Genomic DNA, 27,451 nt, shown 5'->3' on the forward strand with positions numbered 1-27,451 from the left:
ATACGACACCAGCGACTATCCTAAGACCCATACCATGCACAGCACGGTAAATAAAAAGGTCCTAGGTAAGATGAAGGACGAGTGTGCTGGCACGCCAATAGCTGAGTACATAGGTTTGAGACCTAAGATGTACTCCATATTGAAAGCCGACAATAGTGAGATCCGGAAGGCTAAGGGGGTTAAGAAGTATGTGGTGAAACAACACATCAAACACGCCAGATTCAAGGAGGCTCTGTTCAAGACCCGTACCTTTAGGCATAAGATGAACACGCTTAGAAGTGATGGACATAAGATATACGGACTGACTATAAACAAGACGTCCCTATCGCCTATGGACACGAAACGTTGGATAGCTATTGATGGTATAAACACATACGCGTATGGACATGAAAAAATTTGAGGCTATTTATTACAGCCCGCGTGGATATTGGAAAGGAGCTAGCGCAGTAGATAAGCTAGCTAAAATGGCGCGAGTATCACCAGAGAAAGCCAAAGCGTGGCTTGAAAAACAAGCCCTGTGGCAGATCTATTTGCCGGCGCCACGCTACGTACCTAGAAGGAGTTTCGGAATTAACATACCTAATAGCATTCACCAGGCAGACCTACTGTTCCTACCTCATGATAAGAGGTACAAGTATGCCTTAACCGTAGTGGACGTAGCCAGTCGTTACAAGGAAGCCGAACCCTTGACCACGAAAGATTCGGCCAAAGTAGCCAAAGGATTAGAACGCATATACAAACGCAGCCCGCTGACTTGGCCAACAGAGCTGCAAGTTGATCCCGGACGGGAGTTCATGGGTGCCGTTTCACAACTGCTAGCCAAACACGATACAAAGGTCAGACGTGGCACGGCCGGAGCCCATCGCAGCCAAGCCATAGTTGAGAGATTTAATAGGACTTTGGCTGAGCGCTTGTTCGGCCATCAATATGCTAGGGAAATGACAACCACTGGAAAACGATCGACTGAATGGGTAGCGAGGTTACCCGAGGTGGTGTCGGCAATCAACCATGAAGTAACCCGGCTCACTGGTAAGAAACCGGCAGACGCTATCAAACTAAAATCAGTGTTAGCAGAGTCGTCTGCTCCATTGCGTGGGAAGGAGAAACAAATACCAGATAGGGCTTTAGTGAGGTATCTATACCAGCCGGGGGAACACGAGGGCGATAGCCGCAAGCGAGCCACCGATCCTATATGGTCAGTCAAAACTTACAACATAGATAAAGTGGATATGAAAGCCGACGAACCTAACTTGTACTACTTGAGGGGTGGGCCGGGTAGGGGATTTGTAAGAGAAGAATTATTGATCGTACCGTACGGCACAGTGTTACCGCCTGCCAAGTCACGGTAAACGTGATGGCGTGGCTTTGTAGTAGGGGTAATAATAGCAAGAGCTAATGGTCCCACCAAAGCCTCATTTAGTAAATGAGGCTTTTTAGAGGGGTTTTTGAAAAGTGTTTTCGGACTGTCATTCCCTATACTACTACTATTCAAATATTAGGAAAATATAAATATAGACTTAGTTTCATCATGTATCAGTAATAGCTTAGACAAGACTCCTCTCAAAAGTAGTAAAACTTATCTCACAGATATTTTATTGAAAAAGGTGTAAGTTATGACCACACAATTTCCCAGATGTTCTAGGGTTAAAATTCTAACCTGAGGTTATCAGAACTACACTGTAAGACAAACCATTCACTAAGACAAGGGTTATGTCTAGACAGGTTAATAAACTGCTTTGATGAGGTAAACATGCCATCACCTACAGTAAAATAACATTATGCAAACACCAGTTAAGGGTCATTAAAGATCCAGCCCAGAGTAAGCAATCAAGCATCCAGAAAATGTGCCAACAAGATTAATGCCTCTTAGAATAGGATTAAAAGATTAAGTACTCCCCCTGTCTGGTCACTGAAGTTGTAATGGTAGGACACCCCCCATTTTCTTTATTCTGTATTTCATTGGCTATTGTAGGTTACACCCATTTTTGTATCAGTCAGCAAATCAGAAACTTTGCATTGTTTAAATCGTAGTTAAATAGTCTCCAACTCCACTTGTCTGTCAGTAGGGTTTAGACTCCCAACACAGGTCAGCTCTAGCCCTCAGCCCAGAGGGTTGTACCGACTCTCTGTGGCCACCCTTGTTACTCTGTCTCTTGTAAATAAAATTGTAATTAGCTTCTTGCGACTTTGGACTCTTTGCTGAGTTAATTCCCCCAAGCACACCAGCACACCAGTTAGATAAGGGATTTCACTGGTACCCTCACTTGGACCCGAGACCCATATCATAACAGTTGGCGGAGAATCAACGATTTCCGGAACCTTGGAGCCCAGGAACTAACTACAACTAGCTACAAGGACATTTGGAATAACAAGCGACTGCATCCACCTCTAATCTCAGCACTGGATTAAGGACCACCAACTCTTGTAAAGACACCAAGCAAGGAAGAAAAAGTCGTCAAAAATTGTAAGTACAAGTTTACATTGTTGATTTCTTGTCTTTCTTCATTATAGTACGGTACATACTATAAGGTGTCATGGCCACCAGGTCCTGAGATCCAACCACGATTCTGAGTTTGGCGGTTGTCACCATAGGAAGGAAAGGATGCACAACACGATGAGACCAAAATACTTCTGGCCCAAGATGTACAGCTATATCGCAACATACGTCCAGACATGTGAGGTATGTCAACAAACCAAGAGGAACTATCACAGCAAGATGGCACCCCTACGTCCACTACCTGTAGAAGAAGTCTTCACCCGATGGCATTTTGACATCCTTGGTCCCTTGCCAACTAGACCAGACAAGTACAAGTTCATTCTGGTCATCACCGATGCAGCATCAAGATGGTGTGAAGCCTTTCCCCTTAGATCCCAAGAAGCCACAGAGGTAGCAGATGTTCTTGTGAGAGAAATATTTTGGCGGTATGGCACTCCAAGGACTTTAATTTCAGACAGAGGTCAGAACTTCATGTCAAAATTAATCAAAGCTATTTACGAACTTTTGGCTATCAAATTCACTCATACCAGCCCATACCATCCCCAAACAAATAGCTGTGTAGAGAGGCTCAATTCCTACATCAATCAGTCACTAAGAGCCTATTGTAACAAAACTCAAAATGATTGGCCCCGGTTTCATCCAGGCATTATGATGGCCTATCGGATGGCTCCAAATTCATCCACTCAAAAGTCCCCTTTCGCTATGCTTTTCGGCCGAGAAATGAGAGCTCCACAAGATGTATCGTTAATTCCAAAGGAAAATTGGGCCACAACAACAAAAGTTATCTTTCAAATTTGCTTGAGGAACTAGAAATTACAAGGACAATTGCAGCAGAAAACACAGCTCGAGCAAAGGAGGTGTATTCTGAACAATATAATCGTAAGGCTAAAAACACAGATTTCTCCTCGGGTCAAAGAGTTTGGCTATACTGTCAAAAAGTAGAAAAAGGCCTTTGCAACAAATTAATCAAAAAGTGGTAAACTGCTCAGAAGTTCTGACGACAAATTACACAAACCACTGGTCCATGCCAATCGCTTGAAGGCATATTTCGATCTAGCAGATCATCCACAGTATCCACCAGAACCATACCTGAACAACAACATGGATTCAGACGTCACTGATGACAACGAGGGACAAGTCAACAACCCACAGCTTGACAGCAATAACTCCCAGGCAACAAGCTCAACCAATGATCAATCATCTACAGGTACAGAACTCAATTCCAAAACTAAATCAGGTAATCCAAGGACAAGAACCAAAGAGAAGACAGGATACAGGAAAGCACAGCAGAACGTAGTACAACAGTTCCAAACCAGGAGCAGAACAAACCAGGCCCAAGTAAATCAACCAAGGGAAAAGGAAATACAAACAAGGGAAAACGAGGAGTCAACATGAAACATCATCAGCCCAAATCAAGGCCACAATCAGAATCAAGTCAGATTGAACAACCAACCCAACAACCAATGTCAAGCAAAGATGACAAGGTTTTCAATCCTGATGACATTCATTCAATTCTTACTTCCATGAGAGCAAACAACAAAATCTAGTACAGGGTGAAATGGAAGGATCCAGAAAGAGGAAAAACATGGGAATATGGCAGCAGCATTCCAGATGCAATTCGAAGAGAATTTCACGTCAAGAAAAACATGTCAGGAAAGCGACGAAAACGGCCACTGAAAAATCACAAATTCTTCAACCACAAAAAATCAGCAGAAGAAAATCAATACATAAATGTTCTGTCAAAGAACTTCAAACCGCACTCGACCATGTGGTGCAATTGACCATAACAGACCCAGGATTGAATACAGAACCATATCCATTGGCCCCAAAACACACACGCCAAGTCAATGAGGCAATAACGGAAGTTTCGGCCATTGAAATAAGTCAAGGAGAGTGCTTTGTCTCAGTCACTATTGACAACAACTATTATTGTTCTTGCAATGAGCCTGCTAATGTCCATGATGATTATACTTATGATACAGTTCACTTTGATTGTGTTCCTCTCCATCTCATGCAGGACTACCTCAATGAGAGCTATGAAGATGTCAAATTTATGCTCAAAACTGCCACCCCTGAAGAACATTATCAAGATGATGACTCTCCAATTTTCAAATCCAGCCGAATGACTATATCGTACCACCCCTGCCAAGATCCAACTTTCTACGGAAATTTTGCTAGAAGCGCAGACTTTCTTTATTATTCAACAGCAGATGACAGAATCTCCCAACCATTCCAAGGAGTGTGCGCAACATGCACATCTGGTCGTGAGATATCAATATTTCTGCAAAGAGTACAAGATATTCTTTAACAGTATCATCTCAATTAAGAGCTAATTCCTTGTTAACAATATTAAGGTTTGTTGTCCTGTCATTTCACATTGTCTTACCTGAAGACACTAGTTGTGAACAAATGACATCAGCCTGATCACATGAGTTATTTGCATCACAACAAATTTTGAGCATTGATCTAATCAACCAATCTCAAAAGTGAAATAGACAGTACTGAAGTACTGAAACAAAGCTATCGCGAAATGAAATAGACAGTACTGAAGTACTGAAACGAAACAAACCTATCGCGAAACGAAAACGAAGTACACTGTACTGAAACGAAACAAGCTTATCACAAAACGAAAGCGAAATACACCATACCATAGTGGAACTAACCTTAAACAACACGAAACATAAAACGAAATACAGCGTGCCAAAAACGGAATGAACAAAACCAATGCGAAACGGAACTAAATTGAACCATAAATCAGCCAAATGTACAGCTTGGACTGATGCAAAAGGAACCAAAATTGAGCAAATTAAACTCAATTAATCGAAGTAAACCAAGGCCAAAATCAAATAAATTAAAATACAACAAAATATAAATCACTAAACAAATTACAGACTGACAGACAGACTGCTCGTCTAACCAAATATCAAAGGTGTTCAAATTAGTATGTAACAAATGGTTTTTGTATGAGCTCAATGAACACATGCACTTGTTAGATGCACAAGCACATGTATATATGTTACCTAACATTTCTCTCCTAACAGGAGAAAATTACTTACCCAATTACATTGCCCATGCTTGATATTCCAGGTTTTTACTTTAATATAATTGTCACATTTTACTAATAGACAATTTATTTTCAGGGCAAAATATCCGTATGTCCATATTCTGCACAAATCAAAATAAGTTACATGTATATTCTTGCCACTAGCTAACTCTCATTTGTTTTGTATTTTCATACAAATCATCTGTTTTCATGGGATAATGAACAAGTCAAATCCCAAAAAGTAGGATGTGGAACCATCACAAGGCTTCCTGGAAACATCAAGAACCAGCACACAGAGCCAAGACAAGTCCGATTCCACATCCAGACACAATGAAGACAGAAAAAGAACCTGTGCTCCTATATCAGAGAGACAATAATATATTTGATTGTCATTTTTTATTCTAACATTACAATGCAACTGTCCATCAACTAAATTTATACCACTGTCCATATTTTCTTTTGTACAAGTTTGGGGACCAAACTTTTTCAGACAGAGGGGAAGTTATCATGAAATGATAATTCATACCAAAATCCATTATTAGTTGTAACCAGTACAAGCAATACATTAGTATTCAAATATTGGGAAAATATAAATATAGACTTAGTTTCATCATGTATCAGTAATAGCTTAGACAAGACTCCTCTCAAAAGCAGGAAAACTCACAGATATTCTATTGAAAACGGTTATGACCACACAATTTCCCAGATGTTCTAGAGTTTAAATTCTAACCTGAGGTTATCAGAACTCCACTGTAAGACAAACCATTCACTAAAACAAGGGTTATGTCTAGACAGGTTAATAAACTGCTTTGATGAGGTAAACATCACCTTCAGTAAAATAACATTATGCAAACACCAGTTAAGGGTTGTTAAAGATCCAGCATCCAGTAAATGTGCCAACAATATTAATGCCACTTAGAATAGGATTAAAAGATTAAGTACTCCCCCTGACCACACAATTTCCCAGATGTTCTAGAGTTTAAATTTCTAACCTGAGGTTATCAGAACTCCACTGTAAGACAAACCATTCACTAAGACAAGGGTTAATAAACTGCTTTGATGAGGTAAACATGCCATCACCTACAGTAAAATAACATTATGCAAACACCAGTTAAGGGTCATTAAAGATCCAGCCCAGAGTAAGCAATCAAGCATCCAGAAAATGTGCCAACAAGATTAATGCCTCTTAGAATAGGACTAAAAGATTAAGTACTCCCCCTGTCTGGTCACTGAAGTTGTAATGGTAGGACACAATCCATTTTGTTTATTCTGTATTTCATTGGCTATTGTAGGTTACACCCATTTTTGTATCAGTCAGCAAATCAGAATCTTTGTATTGTTTAAATAGTAGTTAAATAGTCTCCAACCCCACTTGTCTGTCAGTAGAGTTTAGACTCCCAACACAGGTCAGCTCTAGCCCTCAGCCCAGAGGGTTGTACCGACTCTGTGGCCACCCTTGTTACTCTGTCTCTTGTAAACAAAATTGTAATTAGCTTCTTTGGACTCTTTGCTGAGTTAATTCCCCCAAGCAAATCAGCACACCAGTTAGATAAGGGATTTCACTGGTACCCTCACTTGGACCCGAGACCCATATCATAACACCTGCCTCAAATATCTGCCAAGTTTTGCTGACAGATATTAAATAGTTTTTGAGCTGTACTCCAGATACACGGCTCATTCCTCCATTATGAGATAAAATCTGAACTGTTTGACAAGTTTTGCTGACAGATATTGGGAAGTTTTTGAGCTAATTCCAAACATATCCATGGAAACCAAGAAAATAATAAATCACAAAAACCTGTACATAGCAAAAGGGACCACTTCAGCTTCTGACTGATATATCTACCAAGTTTTGCAGAAAAATATTGAACAGTTTTTGAGTTTTGCCCCGGAAACAAAGCCCACCCCACCAAAGACAAACACCCAAATGTTCCATGGAAAAACAAAAAAAATATAAATGCCAAAAATCAGTTATTAGCAAAAGGCACAACCATAGGCTGAGATTACAATAGCTATCAGGTTCGGTCTAAAAATACTGAACGATTTATAAGTTATGCTCCAGGAACAAAATGATTACGGACAGACGGATGGGGGATGGACTGATGGACAGACGAGGCGTCGACTATATCCCCCCGAATTACATGCCAGGGGGATAAAAAAAAACGCACAGTTGATTTATTTGAATTTGTAAACTAAAAACAATGACTTTGATATTGGTAGAGAAATCTGATAATTTTTTTACTTAAAAAAAATGATTACACCTATTTACCCAAGTACACAACAAATGCCTGTATGTGTTTCTTATGTAAAGAAGTTCCGTTGCTATCCTCAAAACAGTTTAGGAGATTGCATCTTCCTTGCTGTAACTACATGTGTTATTTGTCATCATTCTCTTGGTGGTCAGTTAATGAATTTATAACAGGTATAATTACATTTCTCCTGTCTGGAGTAAATACTCAACATTATAAATTAAGGTCTGTAGTAGCAAATGTATTGTATGTTATGTAATATGTGCATGTAAGTGATGCAAGAGGGTTCAAGAGCCGAGTTACTAAAACAAACATCGATCAAAGGATTAACCGATAACACACTGATTGATTAATTACTTTTGTCTTCTACAGCGGATTTGTCAAAAGGCAGTGTGTGTAGATGTACTAATCTATACTGACTACACCCTGTCGTAAAGTGCGAGTGTAAAAACAACATCCTCTCTTCAAAGAATTAACTACCATTGCGTTGATTGATTGCTCATTATTGGTTAACTGAATTACTTAGAATGGCGGACATCATACAATTAGTTGCCAGGTGTGCTATCTAGGGTGACCAATGAGAGGTTTATCAGGTTTTCACCAATGTGAAAGACGTGAAACGATGTGTTACTTTTTCGCAAATTAGACTGTTGTAAGAAACATGACAGAGCAGGATTATTTACCAGCTTGGAATATTGAAGTTTTGTGTGGATATTGATGGATGTATTCCAGATCAAGGTAGTAGCCTGACATTGTTGCTATAAAACTAGTCTGTTTTACATTCATTATTTGCACGTTGTTTTAATTTATTTGTTGTAGCACTCAACAGAATCTATATGACAGAAAACACACACTAGATCGTGTATGTGTGTGAAATAGGTTCCACACTGACAGTCTACACAATGTTTAAATGTTACAGTCATGTTAGAAATTTACTATGAGTATAAGCACATCGTGTGTTATTTTATTAATTTTCAAAATCATACAAATATGACAATAAACTAATTAGGGTTATGAGACAAATTATAGAAATGTACATTGGCCTCGTTATTTTTCCATCCTTTACCATTTCTACCACTGGCAGATGATGAACCTTCAAAGTGTTTCATTTGTTTCCATAATACATTTGTAATGAAGTAAAAATGACTTCACCTTAGTTGATCTGCCTATAATTAAACTATCAACTGCGCATATGGACTGCGCAGCAGAGGTCATAAACCAGTCATGAATTCTGGGATATCATCCGGTTACTCACTGGAGAAAAACAATAACAAAAGTTTAAACCAGTCCATGAAAATTGCTCCGCATCAGTGCCCCTTTAAAAGCTAGATGCTATCTGGTTGGACTATGATCTTGATAGTTGGTTGTGAAAGCTGACGAGACAGGAGGCCTTTTGGTGAAACTTATGAAGACTAGTTTTGTGTAAGTGCACTCAAAACACAGAATTTATGGTTATAAAGTAGGTAAAGGATTCTTAAGAATTAATGGCATCTGTCTGTAGGCTCTAGTGCATGCTATCCAACTTTAAAAGTTCAGTGAATTCTTACCTTTAGGTTACAGAATTTGTTTAAGAAAGCATCTATGCTGGTCACATCATCTTCCACTAAATGCTCACCAACAAGAAGAGGCATGGTTTGTTGTTTCTTCCTCTACAAAGAGATATAGAGATTCTTAATACAGTGGAAGCTGTCAAAATCGGCATCAGTCCAATCTGGCAAGTTACCAATACTGGCATGAAATCACAGTCCCATCCGTGACTTGTACATTTATCATCAGCTCTACAATCTGGCACAATGTCTAAACTGGATTATTTATTCAGTCCCAGTGAGTGCCAGTTTAGACAGTTTCCACTGTTTTTGATTAAATATGGCTATGGTGAACACCTGTATGACGAAAAAATACTGGAAGAATCTTTTATATTGGATTTGAATTGTGAGAGTAAATTTAAGAGACATCTCACAAATACATGTACCACCGTTTAAACTTTTTGGTCTGCTATGGCTGGTCTTTCGTATCTCCAGGCAGTTGCTGTAACCAGTAAACTACCTTAACTTCTCACCTTATCAATAAATATCATCATGCTGCCGTCTGGTATTTCCATCAAATTTGCATAATGCCAAGTGGTGTCAAGAATGTCTATATGATGCAAACTGAATACAGCTCATGGCATCAGACATTTAGGGATTAAGGCTGGGAGATCATTATCTGACGATGAAATCTAATTATGAATCCTAGAAGTATTCACAATGACAGAATGGGTCCACTCACCCTTGTCAAGCCTTTCTGACAAATTCTGCCCACACAGCCCCACAAAAACAGGCCAAATTCAACGGAACACCAAATGATGTCACACTGTCCTATTTTTGCATGGTTGAAGAGCAGAATGGAGTGATTGACTCCCAGACTCTCATTGTGCATCGTACCATAAAGCAGTAATACTGTATTACCAGGAACTATAAGCAATTCTTCTTGCACAAATCCCCTGTCTGGCCCGTCCATAAGGTACAACAAAAAAGTTTGCCTTCTTTCATATCTGCCACAATACTGTACATTTTAATGGTTAGTTACTCTCTAGTTCACTGGGCTTGCATACATATTTCATGCTGACCCAGTCCAACAGTTTCTGCACTTTACAGATGAAGTTACAGAAGTTACTGATTTTATTTTAATGGCATCAGATGGTTTCTTATTCTAGTCACTTCAATTTTTAACACTGACAACTTTACGCAAATATGTCACCCATTCTGTAAATCATTAGTCAGGCATTACCATCTCATACATACTAATACTCAAACATGCTTGCAGCTTATGTTCAATTAAATCTCTCTCTCTATATATATATATTATTCCTGATAAACAAGGTGTTGAAGTCAACTACCGTCAACTGTGGGAAATGTCCACATTTCCATTTTTGTAAAAAAAACGTCACACCTTTTTGTTTCACATACAAAATTATATTAAGTAAATGTTGCTGAACCACAAATATATTAATGGTCTTGTCTGTCAGCATAGTGCTTTACAGAGGAATAATGTTTCATCTGGAATTATACTTTCTCTTTGAACATCCATGAACGAATCAATGTTTCAGGTCTGCATTCCTATAAGAAGAAAGAATCAGTTCATTAAACATCATGACTGATGTATAATGTCAATGTTGGCAAAATCAGTATCTTAACACTAAATCATTGAGACAGATTTAAGTTAGAGAGTCAAGATTATGAACTGCTACCTTTGTTTTGCATCAATTAAGATGAACGCTAGTAACATATTTTCATATTTTCTAATCTTCAACCTTTATCACAAGTGGTGAAGATTCAATTTTGACAATGTTTCTAAAAGTGAAGACACCAGGTTTCAAACCTGAAGCAAATCTGATGCTGAATTGTTTCAGTGAAAATATGAAATAGGAGTTTGTATACATGGTTCATAGAACAGAACAAATCTTAATATAGGTTAATATGGGAGCAATATTCTTATTTAAATATTGAAAGAGAATAGCTACATCTTTAACGAATTCACTGTTCACTTTAAACTTGAGTCAGTGAGTAGAGTAGGCATGTTGTGATGCTGTAATGTGAAAAAATACTTACTCTCTACTCAGATCTACATCATGCGTTCATGTAACATGACATCCGAAATGAATAATGCTGAATATTGTCAGTTTTCAACTCTTAGCCACAATTTTGTGTTCTATGGCTGTCACTTTTTGGATAAAGACAGAAAAAACACGTAAATCTGGTTCATCATTGCTTAACTATCACAAAATGTTTTTAATGAAAATAACATACAAATTTCACAAAGTATTTGAACCATAAATAATGCTTTCCTACCTGTTTAATTATCAAAGTGCACACATTTGAACACTTTAAAATATATTAAGCATGCTAAATAAAATTACTCAATAAATGAGTTAATGACATGATCATTGTTAGCTGGATGGTTGGTTGGTTTTACAGTTTTAGGGCAAAATGGGCCAGTAATATAGTTAGCTGGATTCACACATGCCCTGCCCTTGGCAATACACCCCACCCTCACACAAAACTATCTGAAATGTGCATCCATGGTTATATTAAGTTAAAATTTGTTTTATTATGGAGAGGATTGATGTGTGCTTATGATAAAAATAATCTAAACCATGCTATCAATTGATAAAACAAATTTCCATGTTCAGCAATATTTTATAGGGTTGAAAAACTATGAAAGTATCATGAAATGATAATTCATACCATGAAATGATAATTCATACCATGAAATGATAATTCATATCAAAATTCATTATAAACTGTAACCAGTACAAACAATATATTAGCATTCAAATATTAGGAAAATATGAATATAGAATATTAGTTTCATCATGTATCAGTAATAGCTTAGACAAGACTCCTCTCAAAAGTAGTAAAGCTTATCTCACAGATATTCTATTGAAAAAGGTGTAAGTTATGACCACACAATTTCCCAGATGTTCTAGAGTTTAAATTTCTAACCTGAGGTTATCAGAACTCCACTGTAAGACAAACCATTCACTAAGACAAGGGTTAATAAACTGCTTTGATGAGGTAAACATGCCATCACCTACAGTAAAATAACATTATGCAAACACCAGTTAAGGGTCGTTAAAGATCCAGCCCAGAGTAAGCAATCAAGCATCCAGTAAATGTGCCAACAAGATTAATGCCTCTTAGAATAGGATTAAAAGATTAAGTACTCCCCCTGTCTGGTCACTGAAGTTGTAATGGTAGGACACACCCCATTTTCTTTATTCTGTATTTCATTGGCTATTGTAGGTTACACCCATTTTTGTATCAGTCAGCAAATCAGAATCTTTGTATTGTTTAAATCGTAGTTAAATAGTCTCCAACTCCACTTGTCTGTCAGTAGGGTTTAGACTCCCAACACAGGTCAGCTCTAGCCCTCAGCCCAGAGGGTTGTACCGACTCTGTGGCCACCCTTGTTACTCTGTCTCTTGTAAACAAAATTGTAATTAGCTTCTTCGGACTCTTTGCTGAGTTAATTCCCCCAAGCAAACCAGCACACCAGTTAGATAAGGGATTTCACTGGTACCCTCACTTGGACCCGAGACCCATATCATAACACCTGCCTCAAATATCTGCCAAGTTTTGCTGACAGATATTAAATAGTTTTTGAGCTGTACTCCAGATACACGGCTCATTCCTCCATTATGAGATAAAATCTGAACTGTTTGACAAGTTTTGCTGACAGATATTGGGAAGTTTTTGAGCTAATTCCAAACATTTCCATGGTGTAAGCTATGACCACACAATTTCCCAGATGTTCTAGAGTTAAAATTCTAACCTGAGGTTATCAGAACTCCACTGTATGACAAACCATTCACTAAAACAAGGGTTATGTCTAGACAGGTTAATAAACTGCTTTGATGAGGTAAACATGCCATCACCTACAGTAAAATGACATCATGCAAACCATGTGTGTTGGGAGTCTAAACCCTACTGATGGACAAATGAAGTTCGAGACTATTTAACTACAATTTAAACAATACAAAGATTCTGATTTGCTGACTGATACAAAAATGGGTGTAACCTACAATAGCCAATGAAATACAGAATAAACAAAATGGGGTGTGTCCTACCATTACAACTTCAGTGACCAGACAGGGGGAGTACTTAATCTTTTAATCCTATTCTAAGAGGCATTAATCTTGTTGGCACATTTACTGGATGCTTGATTGCTTACTCTGGGCTGGATCTTTAATGACCCTTAACTGGTGTTTGCATAATGTTATTTTACTGTAGGTGATGGCATGTTTACCTCATCAAAGCAGTTTATTAACCCTTGTCTTAGTGAATGGTTTGTCTTACAGTGGAGTTCTGATAACCTCAGGTTAGAATTTAAACTCTAGAACATCTGGGAAATTGTGTGGTCATAACTTACACCTTTTTCAATAGAATATCTGTGAGATAAGCTTTACCATGATTACACGATGCCATTTAGAAAGTGGTCAAATGCAACATATGTCATATTTGGGATTTCACTTTCTTAGTAAAGTACAAATTCTAGTACTTTTTTTCGGTTGAGTCCCATCCGGGATTCGAACCCGCACCCTCAGAGTCAGGCACCTAATCGCCAGCACACAAAGTCAGCCGCCTAGCCCGCTCAGCCACCACGACTTCCACTTCTACTAAGAAAGTGAAATCCCAAATATGACATATGTTGCATTTGACCACTTTCTAAATGGCATCGTGTAATCATAGCTTTCGGCCGTGGGAGCCGTGCCAATTTACACTCATCAGAGAGGTACACAAAGTACGCAGTCTAGACTACCAGTTGTCCGACTTTCATTTTGTGGAAGTCATGGTGGCTGAGCGGGCTAGGCGGCTGACTTTGTGTGCTGGCGATTAGGTGCCTGACTCTGAGGGTGCGGGTTCGAATCCCGGATGGGACTCAACCGAATAAAAGTACTAGAATTTGTACTTTACTAAGAAAGTGAAATCCCAAATATGACATATGTTGCATAAGCTTTACCACTTTTGAGAGGAGTCTTGTCTAAGCTATTACTGATACATGATGAAACTAATATTCTATATTCATATTTTCCTAATATTTGAATGCTAATATATTGCTTGTACTGGTTACAATTTATAATGAATTTTGGTATGAATTATCATTTCATGATAAAAGAACAGAGCAAACCAACCTTTTTTTTCCAATGGGGCCAACGTGGGAATATCTCCTGAAGGGACCAGTCGTTGTTTTTCACTATAATACATCGTGGAAAAAACCAGAATGCGTAAAACAAGGACACCTCTTGCGACCAAAAAAATGGATCAGGTTTTCATAAGTGCTACAGAATTACGCCCCTTGCCAACTCACTCAGTGAGGACTTGCTATGAAAAGTGTGTGAAAATACTGTGCATGTTAATATCTGTGTTTGGACGGAAAGTTGTTTTTTTTATGAATTTGCCAATTTTCAATGAGGTTCAACATTTACCTCATGACAATAATTTTGCAACGTTTTCAATTTGTTTTACAGTACATCAGTTCATATGCCAACAGTATGGAATAGTTTGCAAAATTTCGATTTGAACAGTTCCCGGAAGAAAGTGGCTACATTAACACTACTGAGTCTAAACTTTTGATGAGCAATAAATACTAGCGCATGGGCCACTTCAGTTGAATCTTTTGCTGTTCATGACTGTCTCCTTACCGTGACTAGTGACATCAACAAAGGTCAAAGCATATTTTAATGTTTTGCATTTTACTTAATCATACGGAGGAAACAAGAGATCAGCCTAACGTACTTGATTAGATATTATCTGTTTGTCGCAACCACATTTTGTTTGTGGCAAATATAACAAGCACACTAAGTTTGTCATGTGATGAAGCCAAGACATTAGTGCAGTGTTTGGTAGTCTCCAAACTATGGGAAGAGTTTGCTTCTAGGCATCTTATTGAAAACTCCTTCTTATAAACTGGCCTTATGGGAAGGGTTCTTTCAATGTTGGTGCTCAATCGTTGTTGAATGAACTGCCCTTCACCTTAAAACTGTCCCCATCTTTTTCTGCATTCAAATCACATCTAAAAACACATTTCTTCTCACTGCACTATTAACTTAGCTCAAACAACAGTATAATGGTAATAATATGCACACTATTTCTATTTTAACAACTTCTAGATCACAAGTTCACATGCAATTAACAATTGCTCAGCTCGAGAACTGAAATGTTTTAATACATGTCTATGGAAACATAGTAAAAATATGTTGCTTGTAACAAGCTGTCTCTGTCACAGGATAAACTAAATGCCTAATTTACCGACACCTATGTGTCAGCCTGCCTGTCTGCTAATGACAATATGCCATACCAGTGTTTAAAACTCCCAAAATTTCAAGCCAGACAGGGGGGCTGGTAACTTGAAAATATTACCAATCCAGATACACACTTGCCTGTCTGGTTTTCAACAATAAAAAACAAAAATAATCAGGTTTCTGAATACTGTCTTTACTGCATGTAAGCTACATGGCCTGGTTTATAAATCTGTTCCACTTTCTGCCTCACAGTCACAATCAAGATCGGACAAATCAGAGTCATTGTCTGAGTCGGCAGTACAATTTTTTTCAGCAGCAGGAACCTCATCATCATCTGCAGCTAAATGCTGTTGAAACACAACAGCACGCTTCAAAAAAGATCTGGGTAAGAAGTCAGGTCTTCTGTGATGATTTTGATTCCATCTGAACCTGTCTGCTGATACTATGAAAAGTATACTCTTAGCCAGTCAGGCAACTTAGGGGTAAAAATATCTACCAAACCACTGGACTGGCAACTTTTGAAATTAGACCGTTTGAGATGAAAATAGACCGCTCCAGACTGGAATTTAAAACACTGGCAATACACAATTTCAATCATTGATCACACGCAATTTGAACTTAACACCTATCATGCTATACACCATAAAGAGAACACACTGATTTATCATTCGTGCATCTGGGTTCTGTCCTTGTCACATTATGTAATTACACAGACAGGCTGGTGTGATACTTGTACACATGACATGTTTTGGGGCCTGAGGGTTCCAAAGTCTGAAAGATAAAATTGATATTATTCATGCTGAATTTGTAGATTATTATGTAATCTGCCTTACAGAGACTTGGCTAAATGGTAACGTTCATACAGACAATTTACTAATTCCAGGTTTTCATAAACATTTTAGAAAAGACCGTATAACTCGAGGCAGCAGTGTGGCCATTTATGTTGAGCAACATGTGTAGAGGGTATGGAGTATGGAGTATGGAGTATGGAGTATGGAGTATGGAGTATGGAGTATGGAGAGACTGCTGGTCAAGAAGAGTTATGGGTAAAAGTAAAATGTAAAACCAGAAGTTATCTCATTGGTATCTTTTATCGCATGGCCAAAGGAATCAGTACTGGGATCTCACTGACCACTCAGTTGGAATACCAATCGATCTAAATTTGTTCCTGAAGTCAATGTTTTAAACGATGCCTCAAAAATATAAATTTCCATCAATCTGGAAAGAAGCGTCAGTGATACCTCTTCATAAAAAGAATAGTGTTAAAGAATTACTTCAGAGATAATGACACCCTAACCAATTTACAAACAGGTTTCATGCCAGGCAACTCTACCGCAATCAGTTAACCTGTTTCTATGATTTTATTGCGAAATGCCTTGATGGTGGTTAAGACGTCAGAGCCACTTGTCACATCAGTGAGGCTTTTGATAAAGTTACATATAAAGCATAATATTAAAACTAAAGAGCTATGGTATTAATGGATCCCTTTTGAACTGTTTTGAAAATTACCTAGAAAACTTTTAACAGATGAGAAAAAGTTGTCATTAATGGATATTGCTCTGATTATAAAACTACTCCTTGATGTCCCCAAAGGTTCTGTCTTGGGACCACTCCTCTTCATTGTGTACATCAATGATACAGTAGATGGAATAGAAAGTCACATCCGTCTCTTTGCAGATGACACCTCAATACATATAATTGTAGATGATCACAATGTTGCAACAGCTTGTCTCAATGATGATTTAAACCGAATCTCAAACTGGCCAAAAAATATGCAGGTAAACTTTTACCCTAATAAAACAGAAACAGTAATTTTTTCTTGCAGGCTTTAAACTGACAGGATTCCTGTCAAGATTCCAATTATCTTGACCTGAATTATGGCAACTTCTTTGAAGGGCATTTTAGAAGTTGAATAGATGAAGGAAAACCAAGTTCTATGGATAGTCAACTTCTTTATTGCATTGGGTGCAACATTTCGGAGCAGGTATTAACATTATCGAGCAAGTGATACATAGAGTTGTAACATGGAGAATGTATACATAGCTGCAAGTGTGTATATACAGTTGACAAGGTTGATGTGCATTCGATTGCTGCTGAGTGATTTGAGCAGAGTAGGTAGATGTACAGAGTAATAGTGATTAAAACAAGATGCTGAATGAGTTTATACAATACATTAAGTCTTTGAAGGGCAATACATTAGATGATGTATACTGACACGGTTGATGTATATACTGATTGGTTGCGATTACAATGCACAAAAGGTAGCATAGAAGCCAGTGGACAAGTATGGGTGGATAAGTGGTTATCTTTTATCAGGTGGTGATGGCTGATGAGATAAAATATCCTTGATCCCTGTTGATGGTGAGGTTGAAGCGTTGGATGCTTATGGCCTCTAGAAGTTTCCTAATCTTGTTGTCTGAGCGATTGGTTTCCAGGATTTGGATGTTGTTGATGGGGGTTTGCCTGTGGCTTGGAGGCGGTTTTGGATGGAGTAGCCTTTCTGGAACAGAACGTCGGCTATGGCGAATATTAGGAAACTATTAGAAGCTCCCTCTTGTACAATCAATATCTACATCAACCTACTTTCTTCAACCATGTCACTATACATCAACTTATCTGTTGTTTAAACTCATTCAACATATTGTTTTAATCACTATTACTCTACAAGGACAGAACAACTTTTAAACCTCTGATTGGCATAGCCGCACCTGGTGCCATGACTTTCTTATCACCTTTATACACTAAATGCATGTCGGACAGTGAAATTGTGAAATTATATGATATTAGAGTTTTACTTGAGGAAGGAGACAGTGTTTTGGAAGATAAAGGTTTTCGACTTGGAAAATATTTTGCAGAAAACAACATCGGTCCAAACATGCCGCCATTTTTATCAACAAGTGATAATGGATAATGCACGTCTGAGCAGGTGGAATTGAATGAGAAAATTGCTGGTGTACGTTGTTGTTGGTTACACCAAAAAGCACAATTTCATGGAAGCACCTAAAAGGACTGTGAAATCAACATTATACCACCCTCTCAGGACTCATATGCCAGATCATGTTGAATTCTATGCATCTCCAGGTTTCACCATCTGCTATGATTATCCCAGCCTTAGAGCTAAGTGTACGTGGGTCTGTCCCAAAGGTTGAAACTTTGTTTGGTAAATTTCAGAAAGGGTCTGTCATAACTGTGCATCAGAAATTGAATCCCCACTATAACATTTTCATTTTTGACAATTTTAAGCATGCACCATTACCAGTATCCAACAAGATAGAAAACAATATGGTTATGTTTCCACTGACAAAGAAAAAACAGTTGAAATTAGGATCCCGGGCTGTTGACAGGATAACTGTCTCTTCAAATATACAAGTCCATCAGAGGGTCCACAGCACTTTATTCATGATATAATCAGTATACAAGTACATGGTGTTGTGAAAAGGGCTAGGCGCATTCAGGGAGGCGATGGTCAGCCAGCCTGCCTATCCACTGTCTGAGGGTCAGTCCTGACTAATTCTTAATTTAACCTAAGGCCCTGATCAGACTGTCATGTGATGTATTTGTCCAGATGTTAGCCTGCAGTAACATATGCCTACCATATTAGAGACCTTGAAGTGCCCTGTTGAAGAAATACATACATCTGAGGAAGAAACCAGGCTTCAGAGTGATTGTAGTCAGTGGTATAAACTTAAGAAAGATCTTGGTGCTTGAAAAAACCACAGTTTACTTACCAGAATAGACAACTTTGAAGGACTAGGTGAAGATCTGCTGAAAAAAAGACAAACACAGGCCATGGGAACATGACTAGCAAATGAACCAATTGCTATTGATAGATACAGTCAGGTACTTGATGGAGCAAACATTTATCCTGTTGGCATTGTTGTAAGCCTATGAGCCTATTGGATTGCTGCTACACCAGATTGAAAAATTTAAACACCAAATTGCCAGCCTGCTACTGGTATTCTTGAAGTCAAATGTTCATGTGTCGCATCTGTTCTTGAAGTATCATACCTGAAGAGAGTAGGGGGATCGTCTTCAACTTAATCATAACGAACAATATTTCACCCAAGTACAGACTCAAACTTGGCATCACAGGACTAGAGTGGTGTAATTTCTTTGTTTGGTGTGAGAATGACTATCATCTGGAAACAATACTTTTTGATGCTGAAGAATGGCATGCTTTCAAAGATAAAGCAGACCACTTCTTTTTTAATTATTACTTGTAAAATTGATATTGCATTTGTAAGCCTCACGTTAATTATTTACACCAGTTGCAATCAAAAGTGATAGTGCACCTAGTTTTCAGTTTTTCTTGTTGAAAAGTCAAACTTTTATTTGTGAATTCACCTGAAAATTCTTGATTGACTCCTGGCAGCTGAGTGGCTAAGGTGTTGGGACAATCAGTGCTGGCAGTTAGTGCCTGACTCTGAGGGTGTGGGTTCAAATCTACTAGAATAGGTACTCTTGCAGACAGTGTAATCCCAAATATAACTCTATTGCATTTTGTTGATTATATAAATTACATGTGTATCTGTGTCTGGAATAAGCCAGAATGACCAAAGTATGCAATATCTCATTTTGCAAATAATGGTCCCTGAAAACTGGCACGAATACATGCAAATGACCACAATTGATTCATAAAATCATCCACTGACATTGGTACATCATTGACAAATATGTGATTTTTCCTTCTGCTGAACTGTTCCACATGCATATGTAGACTAGCAATTTCCTCATTCAGTTGCACCTGCTCAGGTGTGCATTGTCCATTATAACTTGTTAATAACAAGAGTCATCAGAAGATGACATATCCCCCCCGGTCCCCAAATATTTGAAAGGACAAATCATCTGACAGTTCCTTGATGTTTTTCCAGGTTAAGTTTGAATTGTTTCCATGGAAATCATGTAAAATATAAATGCCATAGATCTGTACACAGCAAAAGGCACCACTTCAGGATTCTTTTAAGACCAAGTATGAAACGTTTCCATAGAAATCGAAAAAAATACAAATGCCCAAAATTTGTAAATAGCAAAAGGCACCACCCTGGGGTCTAACTCACATATGTGCCAAGTTTTGCTGAAAGATACACAAGCACTTTCAAGTTGTGCTCCAGAAATGGAGCCCATCCATCCTTTTTGAGACAAAGTCTGAATCGTTTTCATTGGAATAGGAACAAATAAAAATGACAAAAATCTGCAAATAGCAAAAGGCACCACTTTGGAGTCTGCCTCACATTATTTACTAAGTTTTAGTGAAAGGTACTAAGAAGTTTTCGAGAAAGAAAGCTCATCCCTCCCTGTAAGTCTGAATCGTTTCCAAGGAAACCCAGAACATGATAACTCACCAAAATCTGAAAATAGCAAAAGGTACTACATTATGGTCTGTCTAACATATCTGCCAAGTTTGCAGAAAGATATTTAAAAAATGTTTAAGTTGTGCTCTGGAAATGATGCCATCAGTCCATTTTGAGACTAAGTCCGAAACGTTTCCATGGAAACCGAGAAAATAACAAAACCTGTAAATAGCAAAGGGCACCACTTTGGGGTCTTTAAGTAATTTGCATGTATACAATTTTTTTTAAAACAAATGACTAGAAACAAACACTAGCAAATGTGTGATGCAAGATGAGTGTCAAAATTAATATTCCAAGTAATTTCTTGACCTTCTTGAACGTCTTGAAACTTCAAAATCAAGAATGGGACCTCATGCACGTGCATGAGGCTACTGAGTCGTGCATGTGCATATCATGTGTTGTGTTTAGAGGTGGTAAGAGTCAAATGGCAGTGCATTCATAAGATGTCTGTCCTTGAAACGTTTGTTAACATTTACACATCCTATCTAAATTGAAAGTTCAGGTTCCCCAACCTTTTTGAAAGAGTATATCTACCAAGTTTTGCAGAAAAATATTGAACAGTTTTTGAGTTATGCTCCGGAAAGTCTCCATTTTGAGACTAAGTCCAAGAAAATAATAAATCACAAAAACCTGTACATAGCAAAAGGCACCACTCTACGTTCTGACTGATATATCTACCATGTTTTGCAAAAAAATATTGAATGGTTTTTGACTTATGCTCCGGAAATGAAGCCCACCTCATCACTAGATTAAAACCAAAATGTTCCATAGGAAATAAAAAAATAAAAATTAAAAATGCCCAAAATCTGTAAATAGCATTACATGCCGGGGAGATAACAAAAACCTGATACGAGATAGATCCCGTGTTAAACCTTATTCGTGAGAGAAACGACTGATGCTAAAATGACTCATTTCCAATATTTCTCTCAGTCATCGGTTTTCTTCTTGAAGTTTCTCATTTTCCTCACTACATCTTTACAACATGTCCTGCAGTTCATCGTCTTTGATAGAATGTCTCCCGCTTCAACATCCGCTTCACAGGTTTATAGTCTGTTGCTTCAATATGCTTGCTGCAAACCACTGAGGAATTACTGACCTACATGAAAAAAATATATGTGGCAGACACCAGTTCTGAATAGTTTGTTGTAAATAGTTTTTATCTAATTCAAGTGTTTTCATGTTTTAGTATTTTAAATGGCATTTTTTTCAACTTATACACGCTATGCTTCTGGTGCAGTCTACAGGGATTAGGAAAAAGAACTTTCACAATGAGCCAATTTCAGGATTATTAGCCTTTTTCTGAATTTAGAATGGCCCACTGACGTATCAATAGTAAACTTCAACATTGTAATGAACCATTATTTATTTTCATGTGCAAAATGGCCCATGGCCCCTGCCTTTCCCAATCGCTGAGTCTACACAGGCACAGGGGGTTTAGCTTATTCCATGTTTAACTCATTGTCTCTTTGTTCTAACCTAAGCCTTGCTTTCACTGGTTGGATTTAAACTGAGCACTTTTTCATCCATCTTGACAAGACACTGACATACAGACTGATTCGATCTTTGATTAAGACAGAGGATATTCATTGCTTAAGGTTAGTTCATATGGGCAGTATGTTTAAACATATTTCAATATATTTAATATATTTATCTTAGGTATGGTATGATCATGTCAACATAGTTATTTTATCAATAGGGTCAAATATTCTGATATGTTATAATCTTCCTGTGTGAATGCTGAGCGAGTGAATGCTTTATCTAAATTAATGTGTTATGATATTTATTTGCAATGTGAAACACTTTAACCCAGTGTTCAGTCATTTCATGTCTTTGGAAAAGTACTTTTATGCATTAGAATCCATTGTTTATGTGTTTGCCACACATTTGCCTATCTGTGTACAGTGTAGGTGATGGAGACGGCTGCCTAAAACAATTCACATCCAAGTATCAGATAATTTGAATATTAATTATTATTCTCTGTATATATTGTAAATAGTATATTATGGCACAATAAGTACCACTGACTGCAATAAGAACATGTAATGTCATCTATAACAATAATCCATGTTCATTCTATGCCTCATGTATATCACACATACATACAGAATACTACATGAAGTCTTGTGTAATACCATAAGTGAATGGGTTGGTATGTAATGAGTGAAAGCGAGTACCATTCACAAGTTTCACAAATATGGTGTTACACTGGACATTGCTTAGTATTTTATTTCTTACTCAACCAACATCAACAAAATAATATCGAGCGAAGTTCTTCTTTCCTAAGAATTCAACAAGTGTGGTGACACTCAGCTTTCCATGAGTCATGCAAGGTGACAGAGGTATTAGCGCTGTGACATCATAACTGTAAAGTATTTTCACGTCATACGTGCGGCAACATGTGATGTTATTACACAATGTGTAATAACTTTGTAAAATTATTAAACAGTGATATCTTCAACGACTGAGTAATAAATTGAGTTATCACCCTTCATAAATTATTTGTGTACTCCACACAATAATTTTAAGCCTCACTGACAAAGATATTCATGTGCAAATATGAATGTGTACTTCTAAGTTACTTGTATGTGATTGATGCATCATGTTTTAATGATATTGTCTTATGTTATTGTTTTGTGTAGTACACAGTGTCAATACAGCTCTTACAGTCTGTGCAAATAAAATCTCACACCCATAGCCTGTTGGACGTCCTTTATTTTCGATAACTACATGGTTACATAAATGTTGATGAAAAATCTGATATGTGAATTCAGAAACCTTAACAACCAAAAATATAACAAATGGCAGTCTTTCCTATGAGACTTTCCTTTGTTTAGATCAAATCATTTTACATAAATGTTAATAACAAAACATCATAATGGTTTGAAAAAAAAAGATGTTATTTCCTACATTATATTAGTTAGAAATCTTGCAGCCTTGCAGAATTTAGACTATCAACCAAGATTATTGACTGTTATAGGTAGAACTGCAGAATTTTGAGAACCCTACAAGTGAAAAGTTATCAGAAATAGCACCACTTCTGCTCACAGACCCCGTACACTGCAGTTGTATTAGCCTCTAATAGTTTTAACTGATTTACTCGTAATAAACGTGATAAATATGGTGTGTGCTTGATCATTTTTATCAACAGAGGATGTTGCATTAATCATTTATTGTATGCATGGTGTTCATTAATGGGTTTAGCAGCTAATAATAAATTTGGCTCAACGTGGCAGACCCAGCCTGACTTTAAGGCCATGCCACTTCTGTGATTTTAAGTCTCATAGCCTATCGCTTTTGTGATGTATCAATATTGGTGAAATACTACGAAAGTACCAGTCAAGCTGTCTGCGCAAGCGCTAGGTCCAGGTGTTGGCAATAACTGGTCGCTTGCCAGTAGGCTTACATGTTATTTCATAAGGGGCATATTTGAGGTAGGGATGTCAGGTTGTAATTTTGTTTTTTGTTGTTTGGGGTTGGGGTTACGGGCAGACCTCTGACTGTACATAAATGAAGTCAAGTGTCCGAATATGAGTGGCAAGGTACTTTCATGATTTTTGTTCGTTTTTGGCGAGTTTATGTTTCGCCTAAAATTCATTTTACCGGGCGCAGTGCCAGCCAGTCACCACCTTTTACGATCCTTATAGCCAAGATACATAGCGTTCACTACATGAACGCTGTGCCACACCTCCATAGGCCGCAATGGTGGAAATCCTTTGTCGCACTTTCGCGCACTCGTTACGACTACTGCGCATGAAAAACTTATATGAATGGCTTCTTTGTACTCATACCTACATGTGCGCCCTAGTTTCGTTATCAAAATATTAAAAAATAAATATTTGCAAGCTATCAAACATCTCAGTCGATCGATCGCATATGAGCGGCGCCATTTTAAATCATGTGACGCGAAGGGATTCCCTCCCTAAAATGGTAACACACCTGTTCCAGACCTCGGTGCTTGTTTATAACAAATTGTCATACATTTTTAGATAATTAAAAGGATTGTGTGAAGGCTTTCTTTCCCAATCAAGACTGACTGACCACCTAGTCCTTTCAACAACTGTTTTGAAAGGAATTGCCCTGGAGTTTTCAATGCTTTCTACAATATTCATTATATTGCATCATTGCTGCCACCTTGACAGTGCATTGGTGTTTCTGTACTACTCCTAAAAGTTTGACTACAAAACATGGTTTACTAATAAGACATATTGAATGTAGAAACTAAATAATTAATGAGTTATCGAAATAATTATCTCTAAATTCCATTTATGCTTAAAAGAATTTTTAAAAAAACAAAAAAAAGTTAACATTCCTCAGTTCACATTTCTACTGCCTTGAATATCACTTTTAATATTTCCATGTTGTGTTAGGTTTCAAGCACCCAGCTTCAATCCTTGCTGCACATCTCTTCTTTTCCATATTAGCAAACAAGTAGCAAAACAGTGTTTGTTCTGTTTCAGTTATAAACAAATACCAAAATATGGGGATACAACTAAGAAGCAATTTTTAAATGGGCGAGGATCAATGAAATTACAGCACAAAGGCAAATATCATATTTAAACTCTTGTTCATACATCATTGATCAAAAAGGTTTTATTTTTTAAGTCACTTATATACTTCAATGAAGTCTCAGTTGAAGAAACTCCATTTGCAACATGACAGTACCTCTTCCTCTTTGACAGTAAAAATAGCAGGACTTCCAAATTATCAACAAAGTATTAGTTCAGAAAAGTATGCTTTTCAAGGTGCAAATTTTATTGACTTATATTGAGAACTTTAACAATGATAAGTATATGAAATTGTACATGTACATAGGTCTGAAACCGGTTGTTACTTTTCAGCATAAATTGGAATAAATATGGATCAGAGTCTATAGTCGTGCCTTTTGCTATTTGCAGATTTTTTTCATTTATATTTTTCTTGGTTGTTATGGAAATGATTGGACTAAGTGAAAAAGAGCAGGGTCAGTCAGTGTAAATTGTAAACGAAAGTCTTCACACAACCCTTTTAATTTTTTAAGAATGTATGAAAACTTGTTGTAAACAAACAGCGAGGTGTAGGACACGTGTGTTACTATTTTAGGGAGGGAATCCCTTCGCGTCACATGATTTAAAATGGCGCCGCTCATATGCGATCGATCGACTGAGATGTTTGATAGCTTGCAAATATTTATTTTTTAATATTTTGATAACGAAACTAGGGCGCACATGTAGGTATGAGTACAAAGAAGCCATTCATATATGTTTTTCGTGCGCAATAGTCGTAACGAGTGCGCGAAAGTGCGACAAAGGATTTCCACCATTGGGGCCTATAGAGGTGCGGCATAGCGTTCATGTAGTGAACGCTATGTATCTTAGCTACGATCCTTAGGGCCTGGTACCCGTTCCGATATTTGTGGAACTGTAATTAATCTGAAGTTCGGTACTCCCCAGGTTTGTTAGTATGTTCATCGTTTGTATGGTAGGCTTGGTCTTACTCTTACCCTTGCAATTACTCGGCTTCGAGGTTGTCGCTCGTTCGCACTTGTCCGGATACCGAATGTTTGTGCATGTGTTCTTTGTACCGGCGACTGCAAATTACAAGGGAGACAATTCTCTTGCTACTGGTCGGTTTCGTCGCGGTCAATCCATCTAATAAATGATCTGTGACAGCCAGTTAGATCTAATTTGTGAAATTAATGCTTACTGCGGTATGATACTCACAGACATGGCATCGTTTTTCAAATATTTTAGTCATTGCAAATTTTCAGTTGAGCGCGTTCATCTGTTTAGATAAGTTACATCAGACAAATGTATTGTGGTAGCCGGTGCGCTGGTAAACACATATAAGATGATCCACGACCTGACAAATGACCCCAATTTGCATACTTGGGAACGCCCCACAGAACGATCCACTTGAAACAAGAGGGAGACAGGTTGTCTGATAAATATCGTGAAGTTCAATTTCCCCGTGCGTTTCACGCATGGATTGTTATAGCACACTCGATTTGGGAACAGGTACAATCCCAACGAATTGAATCAAAACAATATACTGAGCAAATATGTTTAGGAGCACCGACCCATTTCACGAAGCAAATGACATTTTCCTGGGGTTTTTAAACAAAATTGTTGAATATCTAAAATGCTTGTCATTGCCCCAATCATCTATTTGTCTTCATCTTAACTGAAGTATATCTTATGCCTGAAATTGCAGTCTTATCATTGGAAGGAATATACGGTGTTGTTTTAATGGGTAAAGTTGACTTTTCGTCTGCTTAATATGAAATAGATAATAACTACATATATATAATTGTGTTTCATTTAACTTTTTAATATGTTATAAGTTATCTGTTACTGAATGGTGGTGGCTAAATCAGAGTAGCAAGGGGGAAATATTTTTATCCCATAATTGTGTTCCTATTACTTTGTACGGGCTGATTTTCGTCCATAATTCCGCTGGTGTTACGTTGTACCGCCTCTCTTATCAGAGGCGTTTAGTACGCAGGATCATCTAATATGTGTCTAGCAGTAGTATATAGTCGTGTTGTCGTCC

General features: G+C 37.7%; 1 protein-coding gene across 3 annotated transcripts in view; it reads right to left on the minus strand.

Moving 5' to 3' along the window:
* Positions 1 to 26,490, minus strand: part of LOC137283769 (protein N-terminal asparagine amidohydrolase-like) — a 636,304-nt gene extending 609,814 nt beyond the window's left edge. The window contains exons 1-3 of one of the 3 annotated variants that reach the window (XM_067815452.1): positions 26,403 to 26,490; positions 19,301 to 19,337; positions 9,337 to 9,438 (exon numbers count right to left, since the gene is read on the minus strand). In XM_067815452.1, coding sequence (XP_067671553.1) covers positions 9,337 to 9,420 — 84 coding nt within the window. In that variant the 5' untranslated portion in view covers positions 9,421 to 9,438; positions 19,301 to 19,337; positions 26,403 to 26,490. The remainder of the gene's footprint in view (positions 1 to 9,336; positions 9,439 to 19,300; positions 19,338 to 26,402) is intronic. The other 2 variants (XM_067815451.1, XM_067815453.1) reach the window with 2 other exon arrangements.
* Positions 26,491 to 27,451: the final 961 nt, after the last annotated feature.

This window comes from Haliotis asinina, chromosome 5, assembly GCF_037392515.1.
Source record: "Haliotis asinina isolate JCU_RB_2024 chromosome 5, JCU_Hal_asi_v2, whole genome shotgun sequence".
Lineage (NCBI taxonomy): Eukaryota > Metazoa > Mollusca > Gastropoda > Lepetellida > Haliotidae > Haliotis > Haliotis asinina.